The 20,388-nt window shown below is 50.0% G+C and overlaps 7 protein-coding genes across 7 annotated transcripts; 5 read left to right on the top strand and 2 right to left on the bottom strand.

Annotated features, from left to right (window-relative positions):
* Nucleotides 1–3,706: 3,706 nt before the first annotated feature.
* N7471_001544 (putative NlpC/P60-like cell-wall peptidase) lies at nucleotides 3,707–4,450 on the top strand (the record flags this gene model as incomplete). The annotated part of the gene is made up of 1 exon (XM_057274265.1): nucleotides 3,707–4,450. One exon carries the CDS (start codon nucleotides 3,707–3,709, stop codon nucleotides 4,448–4,450), a length of 744 nt encoding a protein of 247 aa, XP_057142444.1.
* A 970-nt stretch (nucleotides 4,451–5,420) lies between these two features.
* On the top strand, nucleotides 5,421–7,493 carry N7471_001545 (putative very-long-chain acyl-CoA synthetase family protein (CefD1); the record flags this gene model as incomplete). The annotated part of the gene is made up of 4 exons (XM_057274266.1): nucleotides 5,421–5,430; nucleotides 5,479–5,607; nucleotides 5,662–7,003; nucleotides 7,076–7,493. The coding sequence occupies 4 exons, from the start codon at nucleotides 5,421–5,423 to the stop codon at nucleotides 7,491–7,493; spliced, it is 1,899 nt and encodes a 632-aa protein (XP_057142445.1).
* Nucleotides 7,494–7,976: 483 nt separating this feature from the next.
* On the bottom strand, nucleotides 7,977–9,752 carry mcsA (putative citrate synthase Cit1; the record flags this gene model as incomplete). Its single annotated transcript, XM_057274267.1, has 3 exons — nucleotides 7,977–8,180; nucleotides 8,247–9,392; nucleotides 9,453–9,752. The coding sequence occupies 3 exons, from the start codon at nucleotides 9,750–9,752 to the stop codon at nucleotides 7,977–7,979; spliced, it is 1,650 nt and encodes a 549-aa protein (XP_057142446.1).
* Nucleotides 9,753–10,589: 837 nt separating this feature from the next.
* N7471_001547 (putative mRNA-nucleus export ATPase (Elf1)) lies at nucleotides 10,590–12,758 on the top strand (the record flags this gene model as incomplete). The annotated part of the gene is made up of 1 exon (XM_057274268.1): nucleotides 10,590–12,758. One exon carries the CDS (start codon nucleotides 10,590–10,592, stop codon nucleotides 12,756–12,758), a length of 2,169 nt encoding a protein of 722 aa, XP_057142447.1.
* An 11-nt stretch (nucleotides 12,759–12,769) lies between these two features.
* N7471_001548 (uncharacterized protein) lies at nucleotides 12,770–13,998 on the top strand (the record flags this gene model as incomplete). The annotated part of the gene is made up of 2 exons (XM_057274269.1): nucleotides 12,770–13,891; nucleotides 13,948–13,998. 2 exons carry the CDS (start codon nucleotides 12,770–12,772, stop codon nucleotides 13,996–13,998), a joined length of 1,173 nt encoding a protein of 390 aa, XP_057142448.1.
* A 464-nt stretch (nucleotides 13,999–14,462) lies between these two features.
* Nucleotides 14,463–17,790, bottom strand: N7471_001549 (beta-glucosidase; the record flags this gene model as incomplete). The annotated part of the gene is made up of 3 exons (XM_057274270.1): nucleotides 14,463–16,870; nucleotides 16,936–17,098; nucleotides 17,164–17,790. The coding sequence occupies 3 exons, from the start codon at nucleotides 17,788–17,790 to the stop codon at nucleotides 14,463–14,465; spliced, it is 3,198 nt and encodes a 1,065-aa protein (XP_057142449.1).
* A 1,241-nt stretch (nucleotides 17,791–19,031) lies between these two features.
* Nucleotides 19,032–20,191, top strand: N7471_001550 (uncharacterized protein; the record flags this gene model as incomplete). Its single annotated transcript, XM_057274271.1, has 3 exons — nucleotides 19,032–19,036; nucleotides 19,475–19,990; nucleotides 20,050–20,191. 3 exons carry the CDS (start codon nucleotides 19,032–19,034, stop codon nucleotides 20,189–20,191), a joined length of 663 nt encoding a protein of 220 aa, XP_057142450.1.
* Between the last annotated feature and the right edge of the window lie 197 nt (nucleotides 20,192–20,388).

Here is a 20,388-nt window from a genome sequence, read left to right on the forward strand (position 1 = left end):
ATCGGAGCCCTGCAGTATTGGCCTTTGAGGGTCTTTCCCAGGCAGGGTATCCTTCCGTCTAGGGGGATGACACGGTCATCGAGAACTCGCTTCAAGGGGGTGCAACTGGTAGGGCACGACATCGAGTTGATACAGAGGGGGATAAATATGATGTTGGTCAATGATTGATAGATGGTTTGTCGGACAAGCGCTGAGTGTGCTCTTGGGAGTGACTTGATGGAATCACTTTCAGGTTGGATCAACCTCTTGTTTTATATTGCTAATGGGATCCAATTCCAGGACATGTTCCTGTGAAGCCACAGCTAGAAGCACAGCCACCTGTGAAATGTAGGCAGCAATGTTCCTTAGTAAAGGCGCTTAAAAGGGGAGCTTCAATAGCCGATGAGGCTGTGCTTTGTTGGTTTGATTATCTGATTTTGCTTCACGAAATGAAGCAAACAATAAAACATAAGCAAGCAACCTTAGGTATATATCTGACTTGAATTGTCAGGCACAACAATTCGAGCCAAAGACAAAATCACTCTTTTCCAAGGCAGACTCGAGGTAACAGAAACAAAAAGTACTTTGGCGCCAGCTAGCACCATACCCCTGCTTAGTGTATTGCGAAGCTGCAGTACGTTGTATCCCCGATGCAACAGAATGGTGTTGGGGCAGTGGTCTAAATAAAAGAATCAGAATAATATACCAGCACTGCCTACTACCTCGCCTAGCTCTACATGACGCAAAAAAATCGTCATGGACTTTTCAATCTTGTACATTCCAAAGTTGTCGGGCTATTCATTTAGTTACCACGTGACAGGGACACTTAAGACTAACTTCCCTGGCTTGAGTTCAGAATAAAGTGCGCTCTGTCCAGGATAGGTACCGTTGTGTTTTTACACCAGCGTGCTCATGGAAAGTTGATATTGAACCCCCCCCCCCCCGGGGGGGCGGGGGCAGTCTCAGAAAATAGAACCTGTTTTGGAATCTTTGGAGGGATACGTCCAAAAGGTGGTGATTCATGGTGTGCCCTTGAATTCGGCCATGGAATAGGAAGAGTCACCTTTGATCATTCTTTCAGTGTATATATATACACATAACTGAACAAATAGTCGTTAAGCCCTAACGAAGATAGCGAGATCTTTTGTTGTTTTCTCAGTCTTCTCTAATCGTGCTCTTACTTATATATTTTTGCGAACCTAGTGAGTAAAGCATGACCATAAAGTGATGGAAATTATGAGAAGTGGACATCGACACCCAGATTCAAACAATTGTAGAAACCTATCAGACCCTTTCTCTTCTTTCCTTCTTTCGAGTGACTGGAACGGTTATAGTTAGGAGAAAAAAGCGTGTAATTAGAAGGTAGCCGAGCCAATGGGTACCAGCAAGGGCAAGGGTCTGGACGACTACGCTGAGTATGTTTTGGTTGTCCGTGAACGTGTTGGTACGTGATAATATTTTCATGCCAGACGGAAGTTCTACTAAAAGTATAATCAGACCGCAAGTCCGAGGAGGTGATGCCGTATATAGATATCAAATCGGAAGGTCTACGCAGAGTCCTATGCGAGGTGTTACACGGTATTAAAGCCGTTAGCCTGATAGAAGATAAGCCCTTAGTATCGGGGCTTATAGTTCTTTTCTAAACGGGTTAGAAATTCATGCCATCTAAGGAAAGCCAACCTATAGCATTAGAGTATTTACCGGATTCTGTCACTATGGATATAGGGCTGTAGATTTGAAAATAGTGGCAGTATGTATAACCCCCAAAACCCCTATATAGGAACCCTAGGTCGCGCTACTCGGAGAGTTTCTATTAGAAGCGGGAAGCTACTTTCGCTCTTGGGGATCACGGATTTGACGGGGTTGTGTCCAATGGGCATAAATTGATTAATATCCTCGCGATTGACTACATCCTTAAACTAGTCTTGCTGTTTCATTTCGGCAGCTGGCTGGATTCTTGTGATGTGTTTATTATTATTCGTCCCATCAAGTATCACCCCGAAAGCCATAATCAGGAGCTCTGCTTTGTTTTGAGATAACATGGTACAGACGCTCTTTGTTTCCGAAGTACCTCCCTTGTCCTCTAAGTCCCGTGGCGCGTCTGCTCGAAAGTTTCACCCTAAACGTCCGCTTCGCCCTATTCGATCACCCCACAAACAACGTGAACATTCTATGAGCCCATTTCCTTGCTACAATGCATACCCCGTTCTTTCAGCTTAATCATCATACTGTCCACCGTCTCAGACTTGACCTTTGAGAGGTCTTTCTTCGCTTCGTCTTCTATCTCCTTGAGGCTTTTTTTCTGTTCTTCCTCGGAATGTTCCTTAAGAGGCTCTTTCATGAGAACTTTGTCCACTATACATGGACACTCAAGACCAACATCTCAACTTCCTTTCGTACACTTTCCAGACTCTTTTCGAGGGGAGGGAATAATTGTCGAATTTACAAAAAGAACGAATTAACGAATGAATTTCCCCTTAGGAAATCGAGCCATATCTGAGTTGCGAAGAGTACGAGCTGATCCATGGCACAAAATTGTCAATCAAGCCATGTTTTAGCGAGCGAAGATGCAAGTTAAGTGCTCGAGCTATGATCGTTCTTTTCTCGGTATCCAAGTGGGAGGAAACTTCCACAGGAGATCTCCTATTCTGGTAGGTCTGTGGCTTGAGTTCAGAATACTGGTGCGCTCTGTTCAAAGTTTTTCTGCTTGAGTGTAGTCTCGAAGACATAGTTTGCTCTGTCCAGGATAGGTACCTTTGTGTTTTTACACCAGAGTACTCATGGAAAGTTGATATTGTACCGCCTGAGCAGCATCAGAAAATAGAGGCTGTTTTGGAATTTTTGGAGGAATACGTCCAGAACGAAGTTGGTGATTCATGGAGTGCCCATGAACTTCGGCCATGGAATTAGGAAGAGTCACTTTTGATCATTCTTTTGGTATATATACACGTAACTGAGCAGATAGTCATTTAGCCCTAACGAAGATAGCGAGATCTTTTGTTGTTTTCTCAGTCTTCTCTAATCGTGCTCTTACATATTATTGCGAACCTAGTGAGTATTTACTCCAAATTTCTGAACTATACTAGCCCATATATTTTTACATCCGGAAAATAATTATCACATCGTGAAGTTGTTGATCATGCTTGGCAGGGCAAGCAATCTCGTGTTTTCTATTTATGTTGTACCCCTTTTTAGGTTAGACCCTGCCGATCGCCCATGAGGCTCGTATAGAACGAGGCCAAGAATGAAGAAACGAGACTATTTTTGGCAGCGTACCTGGAGATTTCGGCCCCAGATCGTATTCACCTCGGACATTTCATAGAGGCGATCGTTTTTGCAGGAATGATCTTCGAAAGCAAACCGCATCTTCCTCGTATTATAAGAAAACGAGTTCAAGAAAGCCTAATTACGAGCCCATTGCGGATGAGGATTGAACCTCGCACCAATTTTAGACAAATTCTCCTCGGCGATGACCCTGCTAGTTGGTGCTCAATCCTACCGTGATCAGTACCTGGTAAAGATCAACACATCAGCCAAGGTATAAGTATCCAGGTCCAGCCTGCCTGATGCACAACATTCTAATTACAAGTATCAAGCCATTCAAAGTTTTGACCCTTTTTCGTTTCAATTTGGATTCCTATCCTCGAACGCCTCATCGAAAGGAAGTGCAGTCCTCAGAAATAATCACCAATACCCAGAATTTACCTAGCTGCCCTTATTCGCCATTATGCAGCTCATGAACCTGGCTCTGACCCTAGCTGCGGCTTTCTCCATGGCCAATGCGTACGCCATTACTGGCAGCGAAGTCAACTGTCGCACCGGTGCCTCGACAAAGGACGCCGTTGTCACGACATACCACAAGGGTGACGATGTCAAGATCTCATGCCAGACTTATGGCGAAGACGTTAATGGGAACTCCATCTGGGACAAGACATCTGACGGCTGCTACGTTACCGACTACTACGTGAAGACCGGCTCAAGCAGCATGGTCACCAAGGACTGTGGCGGTGGCAGCTCTGGCGGCGGCTCATCCTACAAGGGCCAGATCAGCCGCAAGGAGATCATCTCCCGTGGTCAGTTCTGGGTCTCACGCCACATCCCATACTCTATGAACGACCAATACCCGGACCCTCAAGGCCGCAAATACCGCACAGACTGCTCAGGCTTCGTTAGCATGGCTCTCCATGCGTCTGCGCCAGGCGCCAACACCGTCAGTCTCCCGGATATTGCGAAGCCTATCGCTTGGAAGGACCTACAGCCTGGTGACTTTGTTGGCACCCTAGGCGCTGGTACTGGCGGTGCTGCCGGTCACGTCACTCTGTTCCATTCGTGGGCCGACAGTTCCAAGAAGGAGTACAATACGCTTGAGTGCCGGGGTACCTACGGCTGCGTCGCGTACAAGCGCCCTGTTAGTTGGAAGGTTGGCAGTTTCACGGCCAAGCCCTACAGATACATCAATGTTGTGGACTAAGTCAGAGCTTGCAGAATTTTGGGGTCGAATAGGGATGGGGCTGATTTTTGGGTACATGCATAGAACTTGTGACGGGTGCGGCGGTTGAGCAAGTGGAGGGATAGGAATAGCTTCAGATAAATCCCCGAGAGGATCAGATCGGTAGAAAGCGAAGGGAAATTGAATTTCGATTACTCTCAAAACTTTCTGAGGGAACAAAGATGAGTCAAACTTTTAACGAGAGCAATAACTCTAAGGTATCAAATGAAACCTGTAGTTAGGGTAATTTTCCAAGGTACGATATCAACATTTCATCAGGTCAGCTTTTTGAGGCGAGATTCAATCGTTTGAAAGGAAGTCTCAAGTCGTATTCCCTGCCGATCACATTTTGGACCCATCACGGTGTGCGTGCAACACCGGGGCCACGCGCTAAGTACTGGGCCTAATGCTAGGCCTAACAACCCCTTTAGGTTGTTAAGCCGCACTAATCATAATTCAGTCCCTGAGATGGTCAACCGGTCAACTACACCAAGGAGCGGTAAATTTGTGTGTCGCCAGTTCATGGAATTGAATGACTATAGCACATTCAAAATAATAATAATAATATACTATGATGCTCAAACCTGAAGTATGCGCCCGCGCTCCTGCAACCTCCAATCATCTTCGATCGGAGCATAAATGGCTTGATATCATCTCCCAACTCACTCTCTCCTTGCGTAGACTACATTTTTGGCCATCGTGGGAAATTAGCGGCAAAGTACGTACAAACTAAAATCAAATATGATAAAATGATGATTTTTATGCATATATGCAACCGAGGCCAGGATTATTATTAGCCTCCCCCGCATTTCTTTGGGGAATTCTCCATTTCTGGGGAACCAGTGCCGAGGTCAACGGTAATCACTGAAATCCCCTCATTTCTTATACTTATACTGTTAATGTGATTACTCCCTTGATTACTTGTATACCAAAACAAGGTCAGATTGCGAAGATGGATATAGGTGCGTGGTGAAACGATGATCACAATTGATCTTACTGAGAAATGATAGGAACCGCCGCCGCTGCTCTCGTCGGAGGAGCTACTGTTGCAGGATATTTGAATGCCAAATTCCATATTCAAAAGGATATTTCAGGGTTGGTCTCAATGAAGCATGCAGAACGACAATATGCCAATGCCGGTATGTTTACATACTATTTCTACAATTGCAAACCGTATACTGATCAGCCTTTAGTCAGTCAAAACCAAGGGAATCCATGGTTTGTCTTACTGCAGACAGTGAAGCAATACCCCAACATGATCTGTCTTTGGACTCGGGAGAGATCATACACCTACCGAGAACTCCAAGACCAAGCCTGCCAATATGCCCATTTCTTCCTATCACAGGGCGTCAAGAAAGGCGACCTTGTTGCCCTTTACCTCCAGAACAGCAACGAGTACATCGTCGCATGGGTCGCCCTCTGGAGCATTGGCTGTGCTCCCGCCGCCATAAATTACAATCTCACCGGCGACGCATTGCTGCACTGTTTGAAAATCAGCGGCGCGACCATTCTCCTCGTCGACGAAGATGCCGACTGTCGCGCCCGCGTCGAAGAAAGCCACGATGCCATCACACGCAATCTGGGAATGAAGCTAATGACACTGGACAGCTCCCTAAAGGCGCATATCAGCACCTTCCCGACAGCCCTCCCACCCAAGGAATTGAGCAAACATGTCACCGGCGACTTCCCGGCGATTCTCCTATACACTTCTGGCACCACGGGTATGCCCAAGGGCTGTGCATTTACAATGTCCAGGCTCTATACCACTCTCTTCATTCGCCGTGCGATGATGGGAGATACGCCCGGCCCAGCCGGTGATCGCTGGTACAGCTGCATGCCCTTGTATCACGGCACGGCAGCCATTGCTATGATCGCGTGTCTCGTAATGGGTATGAGCATCGCCATCGCACCCAAGTTCAGCGTCAGTAGATTCTGGACAGATGTCCGCGACTCTGAGTCGACTATTTTCGTGTATGTCGGAGAGACTGCGCGGTATCTGCTCGCGCCGCCTCCATCGCCTCAAGATCGAAACCACAAGGTCCGCTGTATGTACGGTAACGGTCTGCGGCCGGATATCTGGGAGCGGTTCCGTGAGCGGTTTGGAGTCGCGGAAGTTGGGGAGTTCTTTAATAGCACAGAGGGTGTCTTTGGTCTCTTCAACTACAATCGCGGTCCTTTCACATCCGGCAGTGTCGGTCACCATGGTTTGATCATGCGGGGTATACTGCATAACGTCTTTATTCCTGTTGCCATTGACCCAGAGACTGGAGATATTCTGCGGGACTCTAAGACTGGCTTTGCAGTTCGCTCACCTTATGACCAGGGAGGTGAAATTATCGTCAACGTTCCCGGTGAAGATGCTTTCCAGGGGTATTGGCACAATGATGAGGCAACCAATAAGAAATTCTTACGTGATGTCTTCAAGAAGGGGGATCTCTATTATCGATCTGGTGACGCTTTGCGTCGGCAGAGCGATGGCCGGTGGTATTTCCTCGACCGACTTGGGGACACTTTCCGCTGGAAGAGTGAGAACGTGTAAGTTGGATAGCACCCAGATATGTGCCGGAAATTCTGGAAGCAAGGCTAATAATAGTTTCAATGCAATAGAGCAACCGCCGAGGTTTCAGAGGTCCTAGGCCAATTCCCCGGCATCACCGAAGCCAACGTCTACGGCGTCCGTCTTCCCAACCACGAAGGACGCGCCGGATGTGCAGCGATTCAAATTAGCCCGGATGCCCGTCAGACATTTGACTACACAGCGCTTGCGAAATTCATACGCTCCAAGCTGCCTAAATATGCTGTTCCACTATTCCTTCGCATCGTCGAGAATCCCACTCACATTCACAACCATAAGCAGAACAAGGTGCCACTTCGTGATGAGGGTGTTGATACTGCCTTGGTTGGGACTAAAGCCCCTGAGGGTAAAGATGACCAGTTCTTGTGGATTGCACCTGGTAACGAGAGTTATTCACCGTATGGACAGAAAGAGTGGGAGCAATTGTCGACTGGGAGTGTTCGGTTGTGAGCTGCCTGATCATTCAGATTCTCAATATGTAGGTAGGATCATATCTTCGCTATACGTTTTTAAAGCGTAGCAATTTTATGTTATTTCGATGTTTGACCAGACGTCGACAATATACACATATCAGCATCTATTCATCATGACCTTCCTAGTATGAAGTTCTAGACGTTTTACCCCTATCTTCCCCTATACCTTGACTTAAAATCTTAAAGTTATCTGAAAGGGATCTGAAAGTGTTGAACGTCATGCAAAGACGACTCGCTCAAAATTGAGGTCGAATTGATCAGACTTTGCAAAGGCAAGTAGTCTATGGAGGTAATTCTGTCTAGTCGCATGAGATAAATAGGAGAGCAAAAGTGAAAGCAGGTTCTGCAAGGAAGAACCAAACGAAAATAAAAGGGCAGGAAAGCTCGCTTCACATCAAATTCATCATTTGAACCGTCGAGGGCAAAGGGTTTTGGGTCGCACCAGGCAACATATTGGCATCTATTTCTTGAGCAGGCCCAAGAGGTTGATGCTCTTAGGGCGCTCAATGGGCATGCCAAGAACGCGATCCCAGATCAGCTGGGACAGGGGGCCAAGAGCACGGCTGACACCGAAAGCGACGGTGTAGTAAAGGGGCTGTTGGAAACCAAAGTGGTGGAAGAGAACGCCACTGGCCGCATCGACGTTGGGGTATGGGTTCTTGGTCTGTAGAAAAGGAAAAAGGCATTAGTTGGGAACGGTATTGTGATACTAGGCTGCTATTGGACATACCTTTCCGTGTTCAGTAAGCACACCAGGAGCGATCTCCGAGTTTTTCTTGACCAACTGGAATACCGGGTTGGCCAGAACGTCGGGCCGGGTGGCGGCAAAGTCCATCAGGGCCTCGAAACGAGGGTCGGGCTTGCGCAGAACGCCGTGACCATATCCAGGGACCACACGACCCGACTTGAGGGTATCCCAGAGATAGGCCCGGACATCCTCATCTGTGAACTTGGTTCCGATCTTTTCCTGCATGGCATTCACCCAGCGGAGAACTTCCTGGGCTGCCAGGCCGTGGAGTGGGCCAGCCAGGCCCAGAAGACCAGCGCTGTAGCTCAGGAAGGGGTCGCTCAGGGCGCTTCCGACGAGGTGAGTCGCGTGGGCTGACACGTTACCACCTTCATGGTCACCGTGCAGAGCTAGGTAAAGACGGAGCAGGTCGTGGAAGTCAGCATGCTCTGAGCCACCCTTGCCCAGCAGCTCTGCGAAATTGTGCGACCAATCCTGCGCAGCGTCCAGCTTCTGGTTACCAACGAGATCGATGTCATTGGGGCGGAAGACAAGTGCTGCCACGCGAGGAATCTTGGCAAGGAGGGAGATGCTGTCGTCAAAGGTGGGCTCCCAGTAGTCCGCCTTGTTGATGCCATTCTCATATGCCTTGGCGAACTTGGATTCGGTGTTCAGGGCTGCGACAGCAATGGATAGCTGAGTCATAGGGTGCATTGTGGCGGGGAATGACTTGATCAGATCCAGAATGTAGGGGGGAAGTTCAGACTTCTCGGCCAGCTCGCGCGAAAAGGCACGAACCTGCCCTGTCGAGGGCACCTGGCCCGTCAGCAACAGCCAGAACATGGCCTCGGGAAGCATTTCGGTTCCAGTTGTGCCCTTGGGTAGCTCCTTCTGGCAGTCCTTGATTGTCTTGCCGTGGAAGCGGATTCCCTCATCCGCGTCCAGGACGGAGCCCTCCCAGAGCATCGCCTTGAGGCCACGCATACCACCAATGACATTTCCGACCTTAACATCACCGATCACATCATCACTCTGTGCCTTGACCTTCTTAAGTAGCTCCCGCTTAGCCGGGATGACCTCCTTCAAGGTGGTCTTCAAGTCGGGCTCAGCGGTCGCATAATGACGTGCCGAGAGGACAGGTCGTGCTGCCTATAAATAATTAGAGAACGTGAAAAACTAGGTAATAAGAGGAATCATCGTCAAACTCACCTGGGCAATCTTAGAGACATGGCGGGTTGATCTCCAGCTGAGGGCCATTTTGTATTGTGTGTGATGGAGTCCGGGGGTGGATTTGCGGGGGCGGAGTTGAATTGCGGGGATGAAAGAGGATGAAAGAGGATCAAGCTGAACAAACAGCAATTGAGTGAATCTCTGGAATTGACCGTGAGGATAAATGTACAGAAAGAAGAGAAAGAAATAGTCGGACTTAATGATCGACTTGGCCGAATGCAGGTCGGTTGGACGCGGGGCACAGGGGTTGTCTACCGAGGCCCGTGGCCATGCGGCCATGTCGGCTGAGATCAGCTACGTTGGACATTGGACAAGGACTGAAATGTACGGACAAAACGGATATCAGGACATCTCGGTTATTTGATAATTTCACTATAGTCTACAGAGTAGTGGTAGAAATCATTTATATCTTTCCATTGGCATCCCCAGTATACAGTATCTACTAACATACTTGGTGAAGGCTGGCCTCGGACCTGCATTTCGGGTTGATGGAGATAAGCCCAGGGTGGATTTTGTTCCTGTCAGATCCGCCTCGGGGGTTGCCAGGCTGAAAAAGAACATCCATTTACCCGTTCAGAAATATCGGTCTACCTGTGATATGTCGCGACGCAGAAACTCTACGCCTCAGGCAGAACGTACGACTGTGAGTTGCTGCCCAAGGCAGAAAGAAAGTTCAGACCTTCAGGCACCAAGGCATCGGGGTCACTGATCCAATCAGACAAATCCGGTTAGACGCGTTTTTGTCCCATGGCGTCGCCGGGCCCGCTGATTGGATGAGTAAGCAAAAAAAAAAATTCGGTCGTCGGTGGGTCAGCAATCAGCGAAGGCGAAGATTGTTTTTACTTCTTGTTAGACCACTCTCCCCTCTTTGTGTTTCTTTTTTTCGTTGTGTTTCGGGTCTTCTGGGTTTCTGAGAATCGTGTTGTACATACTCTACGATTCAATCCCGATCCTACTCATCTGTTTGTGTGCGCAACTTGCGCTGTGAACAGTTTCTTTATCTTCCGTTAGGTCGAATTGCCCCTCTCTTCCCAAGGGCTTCACTTCTCTGTCATTTTTTTCCGATATCTCTCTTTGATATCGACACTCGATCTCGACTCTTTGCTTCTCTGGAAAATGCCCCACACTGTCTCCCCCTCTGAGACTCCCGCCATGCCGACCATCGTCGCAAAGGGCCCCTCCGGCGTGCCCCCCACCTCCGAGGAGATTTCCTCCCTCCTCGACACTATCTTCACATCCGACTCATCCCAGAAGTCTCTTGATGGCGCATATGCCTTGACCAACCTGCTCATGCAGGGTGCTGGCTGTGCAGGCCTGCTGAACTACAATGTTCTCGCCAATGTCCGCAAGGCTGCCTCTGATAAGAAGAATGGCGCCAAGCGCGAGAGTGCCATGCTCATTATTGGTGCTTTGTTCGAGCGCTTCCCTCGAGAGTTCCCTCTCAGTGAAGCCGTTTTCCTCTTGCACGACGGAGGCATCTTTGACATTGCTCTGGATGCCCTCTCTGACAAGGGTGCCGTCGTGCGTGATGCTGCCCAGTACGCCATCGATGCGCTCTTCGGTTGTCTCAGCCCCGAGGCCATGGTCAACGGTCTGATCCCCGCTCTCGAGCGCTACCTGGCCAAGGGCTCTGGCAAGTGGCAAGGCTTTGTCGGCGCCTACTCACTTATTGAAAAGATGGCGGTCAAGGCACAGTTGGGCAAGGGTAGCAAGGACGAGGAGCGCCAGAAGGACTTGCTGCGCGATGCGATGGGCAAGACCCTGAAGGAGCTCATCCCCATCGTTGAGTCCGGCATGCACGACCTGAAGAGCGAAGTGACCAAGCAGTCTTGCAAGACCATGACTGCCCTCACCACCCTCCTGTCCAACGACGACGTTGCCCCCCGCATCCCTCTTCTGATGAAGACTATGGAGAACCCCTCTGCGCAGACTCTCCAGAAGGCGATCCATGCTTTGTCGCAGACCACCTTCGTCGCCATTGTCACATCCCCCGTGTTGGCCATGCTCACCCCTCTGCTCGCCCGATCCCTCAATACCCCGGCTACTCCCCAGGAAACCCTTCGCCAGACTGTCGTCGTTGTGGAGAATTTGACCAAGCTGGTCCACGATCCCGCCGAGGCCCGTACATTCCTCCCCAGGCTCCAGCCTGGTGTGAAGTCGGTCAAGGAGACTGCCTCCCTGCCCGAGGTTCGTGAGCTCGCCACACGCGCTCTCGACGTCATCGAGACTGCCATGGGAGACAGTCACCTTGCCTCTGGTTCCATCTCCAAGACTACCCCCGAGGATGTCTTGGCCGTGCTGAATGCAAAGATTCAGGAGCACGGTGGTCTGGGTGGCTTTGGTGACTCTAAGCTGCAGGATTTGGCCAAGAACTTCATTGCCAGTATGGTCCGCGAAGATATCAACTGCCGCATGCACGACCGTATCCCCGGCCGCATTGACCCATACCTCCGCGGTCTGCTTGCGGATGGCAACACAGAGGCCGTTGCCACTGCTGTCATGACCCACTACATTGCAGAGGATGAGATCAAGTTCGGCAAGCCCGTCCCTGAAGACCCGAATGATATTGAGATCGTCAACGCCGACTTCTCTCTTGCTTACGGAGGTATGCTCCTGCTCTCCCACACCAACCTGCGTCTCCTCAAGGGCCACCGTTACGGTCTCTGCGGTCGCAACGGTGCCGGCAAGTCTACCCTGATGCGCAGTATCGCCAACGAGAAGCTGGAAGGCTTCCCTCCCCAGGATGAGGTGCGCACTTGCTTCGTGGAGCACAACCAGGGTGAAGACGCCAACCTGACCATCCTTGAGTATGTTGCCAAGGATCCCAAGATTGTCTCTCAGGGTATGGAACACATTTGCGAGGTTCTCCTCGAGTTCGGCTTCACCGATGGCCCCGAGGGCCGCCAGTCCCAGCCCGTGGGCTCGCTGTCCGGTGGTTGGAAGATGAAGCTGGCTTTGGCCCGTGCTATGCTCCAGAAGGCTGATGTTCTCCTGCTGGACGAACCTACTAACCACTTGGATGTGGCAAACGTCAAGTGGCTGCAGGAGTACCTGCGGTCGCACACTGAGATCACCAGTCTGATTGTCAGTCACGACTCTGGTTTCCTCGATGAAGTCTGCACGGATATCTACCACTACGAGGGCAAGAAGCTCGTCTGCTACAAGGGTAACCTTGCCGAATTCGTCAAGCAGAAGCCCGAGGGCAAGAGTTATTACACTCTGTCCGCATCCAATGTGCAGTTCAAGTTCCCCCCCCCGGTATCTTGTCTGGCATCAAGTCCATGACTCGTGCCATTATGCGCATGAGCAACGTCTCTTACACCTACCCGGGCGCTCCCCGCCCCTCGCTGCACGATGCCTCGCTGTCGCTTACACTCTCCTCCCGTGTTGCTATCATTGGTGGAAATGGTGCCGGAAAGTCTACTTTCATCAAGATTCTGACTGGTGAGACCATTCCTCAGGGCGGAAAGGTGGAGAAGCACCCCAACTTGCGTATCGGTTACATCAAGCAACACGCTCTGGAGCACGTGGAGATGCATTTGGAGAAGACTCCCAGCCAGTACCTCCAGTGGCGTTACGCCAACGGTGACGATCGTGAAGTGTTCATGAAGCAGACCCGTATTCTGACTGAGGAGGACAAACTTCAGCTGGAGACGCCAATTGACCTGGGTGACGGTCGCGGTGGCCGTCGCATCGAAACCTTGATTGGTCGTCAGAAGTGGAAGAAGTCCTTCCAGTATGAGGTCAAGTGGGTTGGCCTTCTCCCCAAGGACAACACCATGATCTCGCGTGAGACCCTGCTCGAGCGCGGTTTCTTCAAGCTGGTTCAGGAGTTCGACGATCACGAGGCTTCCCGTGAAGGTCTGGGCTTCCGTGTTCTTGACCCCAAGACCATCACCAAGCACTTCGAGGACATTGGTATGGACCCTGAGATCGCCAACCACAACGAGATCTCCGGTCTTTCCGGTGGTCAGAAGGTCAAGGTCGTACTTGCTGGTGCCATGTGGAACAACCCTCATCTGTTGGTCCTGGACGAGCCGACTAACTTCTTGGATCGTGACTCGCTCGGTGGTCTGGCTGTTGCCATCCGTGACTTCAAGGGTGGTGTTGTTATGATTTCTCACAACGAGGAGTTCGTGGGCGCTCTTTGCCCCGAGCAACTGCACATTGCCGACGGCCGTGTTGTCAGCCGTACCAACAACGCTGTCAGCCTCGACCGCTTCGAGGATAGCGCTACCAACTCGCCTTCCGGCCCTGGTACCCCTGCTACCGGCTCGGCTGTTACCAGTGCTGCCCCATCCGCCGTCAACTCTGGCGATGAAGGCGACCTCAAGTTCCGTGCCAAGAAGAAGAAGAAGATGACCCGTGCTCAGCAGAAGGAGCGTGAGATTCGCCGTCGTCTGCGCTACATCGAATGGGTGAGTTTCCCTTGTTCATATCTCTATTTTGCACAGTATGCTAACCCATTTTCTAGTTGAACTCCCCCAAGGGTACCGCCAAGCCCGCGGACTCCGACGACGAATAGACGTGCTTCCACGTGCTTCAACATTATGATTCGTAATCGCTGAGAGAATGATTCCGATTATATCCTCGCATCATGAGCACCATGATAATGTTTTGGTCTGCATTGGATCTGATAGACGGTGTTTGGGGCGTTCTGTTTCTCTTATCTTTCCGGCATAGATTTTTTTACGTGCCGTTTTAACCAGTATTGTACATGTTTCGGATAGATACCTCAGTGCATCTACCATGTGAAAGCAAAAGTTTATACGTTATTTGATTTTGTTTCACTTCACAAGCCCTACATGGCCCTGCTCAGTAGAATAGACGTTTAGTTATGTCTATTTTCTTCACCAATTTCGTGATAGAGAGATTTTGGAAATCCCGAATCCTGAATCTATGATGGTATCTACCTATAGACCTCCAACGCCATAGCCCGAGCCAAGTCTATGATTACAATAACAACAGTATTCCAAGTCCTGCAAAGGATCAAAACTCGACCACGAGCGGTAAATCCCTAGAACTACGCCCAGCCCAGATACGGAATTTACCTTCTATAGGTAGCACCCAGTTCTGCGCGCGAACACTCCAATAGCTGAGGTCCTTCCGAGTCAATGTCATCTTGACATTTCTAGTCTCACCTGGTTGCAGGAGGACTTTGGAAAAATTCCGCAGGACACGTTCGGGGAACTCAATTGATTCACGGGACCAACCCAGTCCACGGTGCTCAGCGACATCTTCTGGGAAGGAAACGTACACCTGGATCACATCTTGTCCCGTACGCATGCCGGTGTTTTTCACTTCGATGGTGAGCTCAACCATGGGCTCGTAGAGTGATGGATTTCCACCCGGGCAGCCCCCTGCGGCGGATGGGTTCTGGCGTTTGTTGTATCCTTCCGGGTATGGGTATGGGCCGGGTTCGGTGCCTTCCAAGGTGGCGAGGTAGGGATAGATGTATTTGCGGAGTGCACGGAAACCTGGAGGGAATAGACTGCTGGTGGGGTTGTTCTGTTTGCTGTCGTATGCGGGAGGTTCGACTTCGTTTTTGGGCCGTTTGGAAGGCCATTGAAACTTCTTCTGCAGCTTCTCAATGCTGAGTGCTGAGTAGTCGAAGGTTGTGTATGATAGACCGAAGCCAAACTCGAACCGGGGAGTAATGTTGAACTTGTCGAAATACCGGTAATCGATATACAGGCCCTGTTCAAGGTCGACCTGTGGGACGGATGGGTCTGGATGCTCATATAGGACTTGCGCCCCTGGGCCGTAGTCTTCTAGGCTTCGTCCGATGGTGTATGGCAGTCGTCCACTGGCGTCGACATCTCCAAATAGAACGTCTATCAATGCATTCCCGCTTTCTTGCCCGGGTAGATTGGCATACAGTACAGCGTGGACACCAGGAAGGTCAATCCAAGACTCCATCACAACGGGGCCAATGGAGTGTATAATGACGACTGTTTTGCCTTGGCCACCGCCGCAGTGCTTGGCTACACTCTCCACCAATTGAGTGCCGTTCTTTTGTAGAAACAGATCATTTCGATCTGCATCAATGCCATCACTGCGGATAAATCCTTCACCGCCATCTGCGTTCGCAAAAGCCAAACAGAGATCCTGCTCTGCGAGGTCCTCGGGTCCAACATTGTTCGTCAAGTAAGCTTTAACATCGACAGAGTCTTTCGACCACGCATACTGCAGTGCTTCCCATGGACTGATCAAGTATGGGAAGTCTACAGCTCCACTACCCCAACCAGAGGCCAAGGTTCCTTGGTTACATCCTCGGTCAACACAAGTGTTCGGTCCTTGGCCGGGACCAGCGTCTTCGCCGTATACACCAACCCGGTATTTGCCATTGGGTGCGGACTGTGCGCGCAAGAGTGGAAGGGTATTATTGATATTTTTCAGAAGTACGGTGCCTTCTGCAGCGATATGGCGAGCAACCACAGAATGAGCGTGCTCGCCTGTTCCCTGTGCGTCGACAAATTTGTTGACCACACCCGTTGCATCATTATCCGGTGAGCCTTCGTGCAGATGTCCAACTCGCTCTTTCGTCCAGGACGAGAAGTTCGGCCCGCCATCGCCCTCGGGTGCAGGGAGTTCCCATGAGTCCTGTCGGAAATGATACCAGGCGGCCACGATACGAGTGACCATATCGTTCAAGCGCTCCATGGGGACGGACGTGTTCAATGCTGCACGAGTCAGTTCACTTCCCCAGAGAGGGACTCCATCGGTCCAATGGAGGCCATCACCGGGCATGCTCATATCCAGGCCGCCAATAGCGCTGTGAACGCCTGACCGCTGGGCTAGCCAGTCTGACTGCACGAATCCTTGGAAGCCGAGCTCATCTTTCAAAATTCCATTAATGAGTTTACTATTCTCGCAAGCATAGCTGTTGTTGACCATTTGATAGGAGCACATGATGCTAGCCACGTCGGCACGTATGCTCTCGGCGAAGGGCCAGGCAAAGACCTCGTGCAATGCGCGATCATCAATATTTGACGAGAGTGCAGTTGGAGTACCCCATTCAAATGACTGACGGAAGTGTTCCTGTTCATTACCAATAAAGTGTTTCGCAGTGGCCATGACCCCGTTCCTCTGGATACCGCGAATGGTCTCTGCCGCAGCCACGCCTTGCAAAACTGGATCGGAACCAAATGCCTCCCAATTACGACCACCGGCAGGCATCATGCCGAGCGGTCCCATGGACGGACCGAGGATAATGTTCACGCCTTTCAGCCGCGCTTCTTTTCCTAGAGCAAAACCCCGCATTTGCATAAGCTCGCGGTTCCATGTCGCGCCCGTGGTTATCCCTGCGGGGAAGGCTGTAATGTTTTGCGCGAATCTAAGTCCAAGTGGGCCATCTTGTAGGCAAAGAGAAGGGAATTTGACGAGTTCGGCAGGTCCTAGACAACACAGTTCGCGTCAGTGTGTGCATAGCCATAGTACTGAAAGGATACCAAGGGCCTACCGGTATTTCCAACACAAAGTCCCATTTGCCAGCCTGTTCCAGTTGTGACGTTCACTTTTTCGGCAAGGGTCATTTCTCTAACCAGTTCTTGGGCCTTGACATAACTTTCTTCCCATTGTTCGCTCGTTCCGCCGAGGGGGGTAGGGTACCACGGGACCGCTTGCTGTGATTATTAGGGACCGATTTCTAGACATCCAAATGGCCAATTGAAAAGGAAGGAAGACCTACGTATTCACCAACGGCAGCTCCGGAAGAGGACCAGGGTAGTCCCCTGATCGAAAACCATACTACCAGTAGGGCGATTATTAACATGCCGGCAACGTTCCACCACGAATGCAGACGAAATAATGACCTCCAGTCAAAGCCCTTTTCTCCATCTTCACTCTTTTTGTCTTTCGACAGCAAGCCTTTGTCAGGTGGGATACCATAGTCGTCACTGTATCGATCACTGAGAACCAGAGAGTCTCTGCGCGAATGTCCTTCCTCCAAATCTGTAGCGAATGAATCCGACAGTGCGGTGCGATCCGCCTCGAGAAGCTCTTTTATGCGCTTTGAAACATCACGCTCGTCGTCGGGGACATCGATGGGAGTGGGTTGCCGGTCATTTGTTTTGGAGCTCGAGGGTTGTGGACCTCGAGCTCTACCTTGTTTCAAAGGTAAAAGTTTTATATTGGCCTGCTCGGAGAATTCATCTCCACTTGAAGGAGTGTCCAGGCCATCATTGTGTTCCCAACTGCTCTCTGACGTTGAGCGTTCGACTGTCGGGTTCTGCAGTGACGTATAGCCGCGACGCGTGGGAGGGTTGGAGGATTTGACCGAGCGCGACGCTCCGGCCTTGGCACGTGGGGAAGCCATTCAGTCTTCAATGCCCATGATTTTGCAGACTCTAAAAATGACCAAGCACAAGTTTGGTAATTGATTGTTGTCCTATCTCCAACGCGTCACGAAAATAGTGGGTCACCTGACATCATGTCACTGACATCACATTAAATACCCCTTTTTGTCAGGAACATCGTGGGATGTTTGTGAAATTATCATAATTATCATACAAGAATAGTCGGCCACAAATGTGGCCTCTGTCCTTGACTGCCTAAGATCTTGGTAATCTGATCTATTTGACTCGAAATGGTGTTAGGGATGTTATACGTAAGAACCCTCCGATGGATTTTTGGATGTTCCTTTTATGTCTTTTTTGATGTTTTCTTGGGTGTATACGAAGGCGGTAAAAAGGATAAACTACGCAATCGACTTTTATATATAGAACCTTAAACCTACACATAGTAGTATTAATTTTCCTACACCACAACGCTAATTGACCCTAAATCGGCTGCCGAAAATGGCTACTTTTGACACCGGTTTACGCTCCCTTTTACCAAGGTCTTAGTCATTTTAACATATCGTGCACATGGTATACTTTTGATCACTGAACACCTGGGCAGTGCTCGGTCCTTAGTGAGCACTCAGGGCTGCTTAATGATCGGCTCACCCTTCACTGAGGTCAGTATGCTCAGGGCAGAGCATGAGCGATAAATGTGTGTTCAATATCCTTCAGTCCGTTTGTAGCAGCTCTAGACAAAATAATAAGTCATCTGTCTTACGGAGCTATAAAGACCGATTCCCAATATTTAAATGGTCTCCCCCCCCCCTACCCATCAACACGTAGCCTTTCTATGGCCAGCCGTCAAACTCGGCAGCAATAGTCTTTTCTATCTTGTATGTTGTATCTCTCCAATCTTTCTTTTAGACACCCGCTATTATCGCCATACCGATCAGCTTCCTTTCCTTTTAATTTCCTAAAGCGTGTCACTATTCTCTACTCTCTGCTAGGCCTATTGCTACAGTGTAGAATTGCAGTTTTAAATGCAAGAGAACAGGAGGTCGACATCGTACATAGTAGGGATAGTGGAATTTCCACGTGACATCGACCAAAGAGAGCCGCTTTTATTGAGCGTTGTGCCTTGCAAGTACCACCTTCGATAGAGCAGAGTTTGCGCTCGGTTCAGGTCTGGATCGCAAAAATGGATAAAAACAATAATTAACAATAACTCCACGTGATTTCTGTTAAATTTCTTTGTCCCGACATCCATGTCTCACCTATGTTGTATGCAGAGCTTGCCCTGAATGTAACATTAATATAAATCATAGTAGGTTTTGGCCGGAAAGTGTTTAGCTATAAACTATAGTTCCTTTTAGTTCAAGGTCGGTCCACGGGTGGAGTGAAAATAACCTGGAACCTACCCAGGGGATAAAATATCCGTGGACTATTGGAGTTACAGTACATATGTATATAAAACGTTGAATACGTGGTTGAATACAGGGTAATTTACGCAGAAAATCGTGGGACTCCCACACAAAAGTGCATATTATGGTTACTACTAGTATGCCTGTCTTTGGAATTCCTGTTCCTGTCATTTTAGCTAGAGATTTACACATATCTGAAAATACCATACATTTGTCGTACTGCCAGATTTCGGTCATAAAACCAAAAAACAGTCTTTGCGGGGGCACGTGAGGCATCCTATGGCAACCAACCAATTAGAGTTGTTTTCCCCGCAGATCCTCTATCCCCAAAGTGGACATCTCCGGCTTCCAAGGTTCTGGACCCCGGGCAGTCAGATCCAACGGATATAACCGAATATGCAAGATGGGGGCCGTCCGAACAACTCCCCCACGTCTCGGCCAAGGAGGAAGAGACGCCCCTGCAGACGGATACATCCGGCCTAGCAAGGCCAGCAGCTGGCTCAGACCCCGATCTTGCCGATCGAGGTGCTAGTACCCCCAGCTTCCACTGTTCACAAGTCCCGCCCTCCATTGGCTCGGACGGCGAAGGCTGCACTCATCGGCAATCACCACCTCGGCCAACGACCCGAAAGCGGGACCCCCTTCCAAATGAAGAAATTTACGACGGGATGGCAGATGAAAATATAGAACGCAACTGGTCCGTGGACACGGCCGACTTACACTTCAACGGCAAGGCAGACGAGCTGCCTAAGGTGCTTATGCATATCCGTCTAGAGTCAGCCCTGGATTCCGACCTACAAGACAGCGCCGTCAGGTGCGCGTACCTTGCCTCCACTTTCCGGGGCAAGTCCCTTGACTGGTTCACGTGCTCAGTCCTACACGGGGGCTAAAAACGGAGCGCTGTGATCGCCTGGTTGCTGCCTATCCCGCCGACTACTCGGCACTGAAACGAGAAGCTGCACGAATAGAAGCCCCGACAACGGTGGCCCCATATGGGGCCGGGTTCTTCCTCTAGTCGGAAAAGGAGGGGTAAGAAGGCTGGAAAACAAACTTACGGTAAATGCGGAAGAACAAATCAAATCACGGAAAAGTGTTTCGCCAACGCAGTCGTCAACGCCAGGGTGGTGGCGTCTCTACTCTAGAATGGTTACTTGGTCAATAGGGATGGGGCTCCGTCCCTTAACGAAGGCATATAGCAGGATTGCCATCAGA

Source organism: Penicillium samsonianum (assembly GCF_028829775.1).
Source record: "Penicillium samsonianum strain IBT 33392 chromosome Unknown utg000001l_segment0_segment0, whole genome shotgun sequence".
Taxonomy (NCBI): domain Eukaryota; kingdom Fungi; phylum Ascomycota; class Eurotiomycetes; order Eurotiales; family Aspergillaceae; genus Penicillium; species Penicillium samsonianum.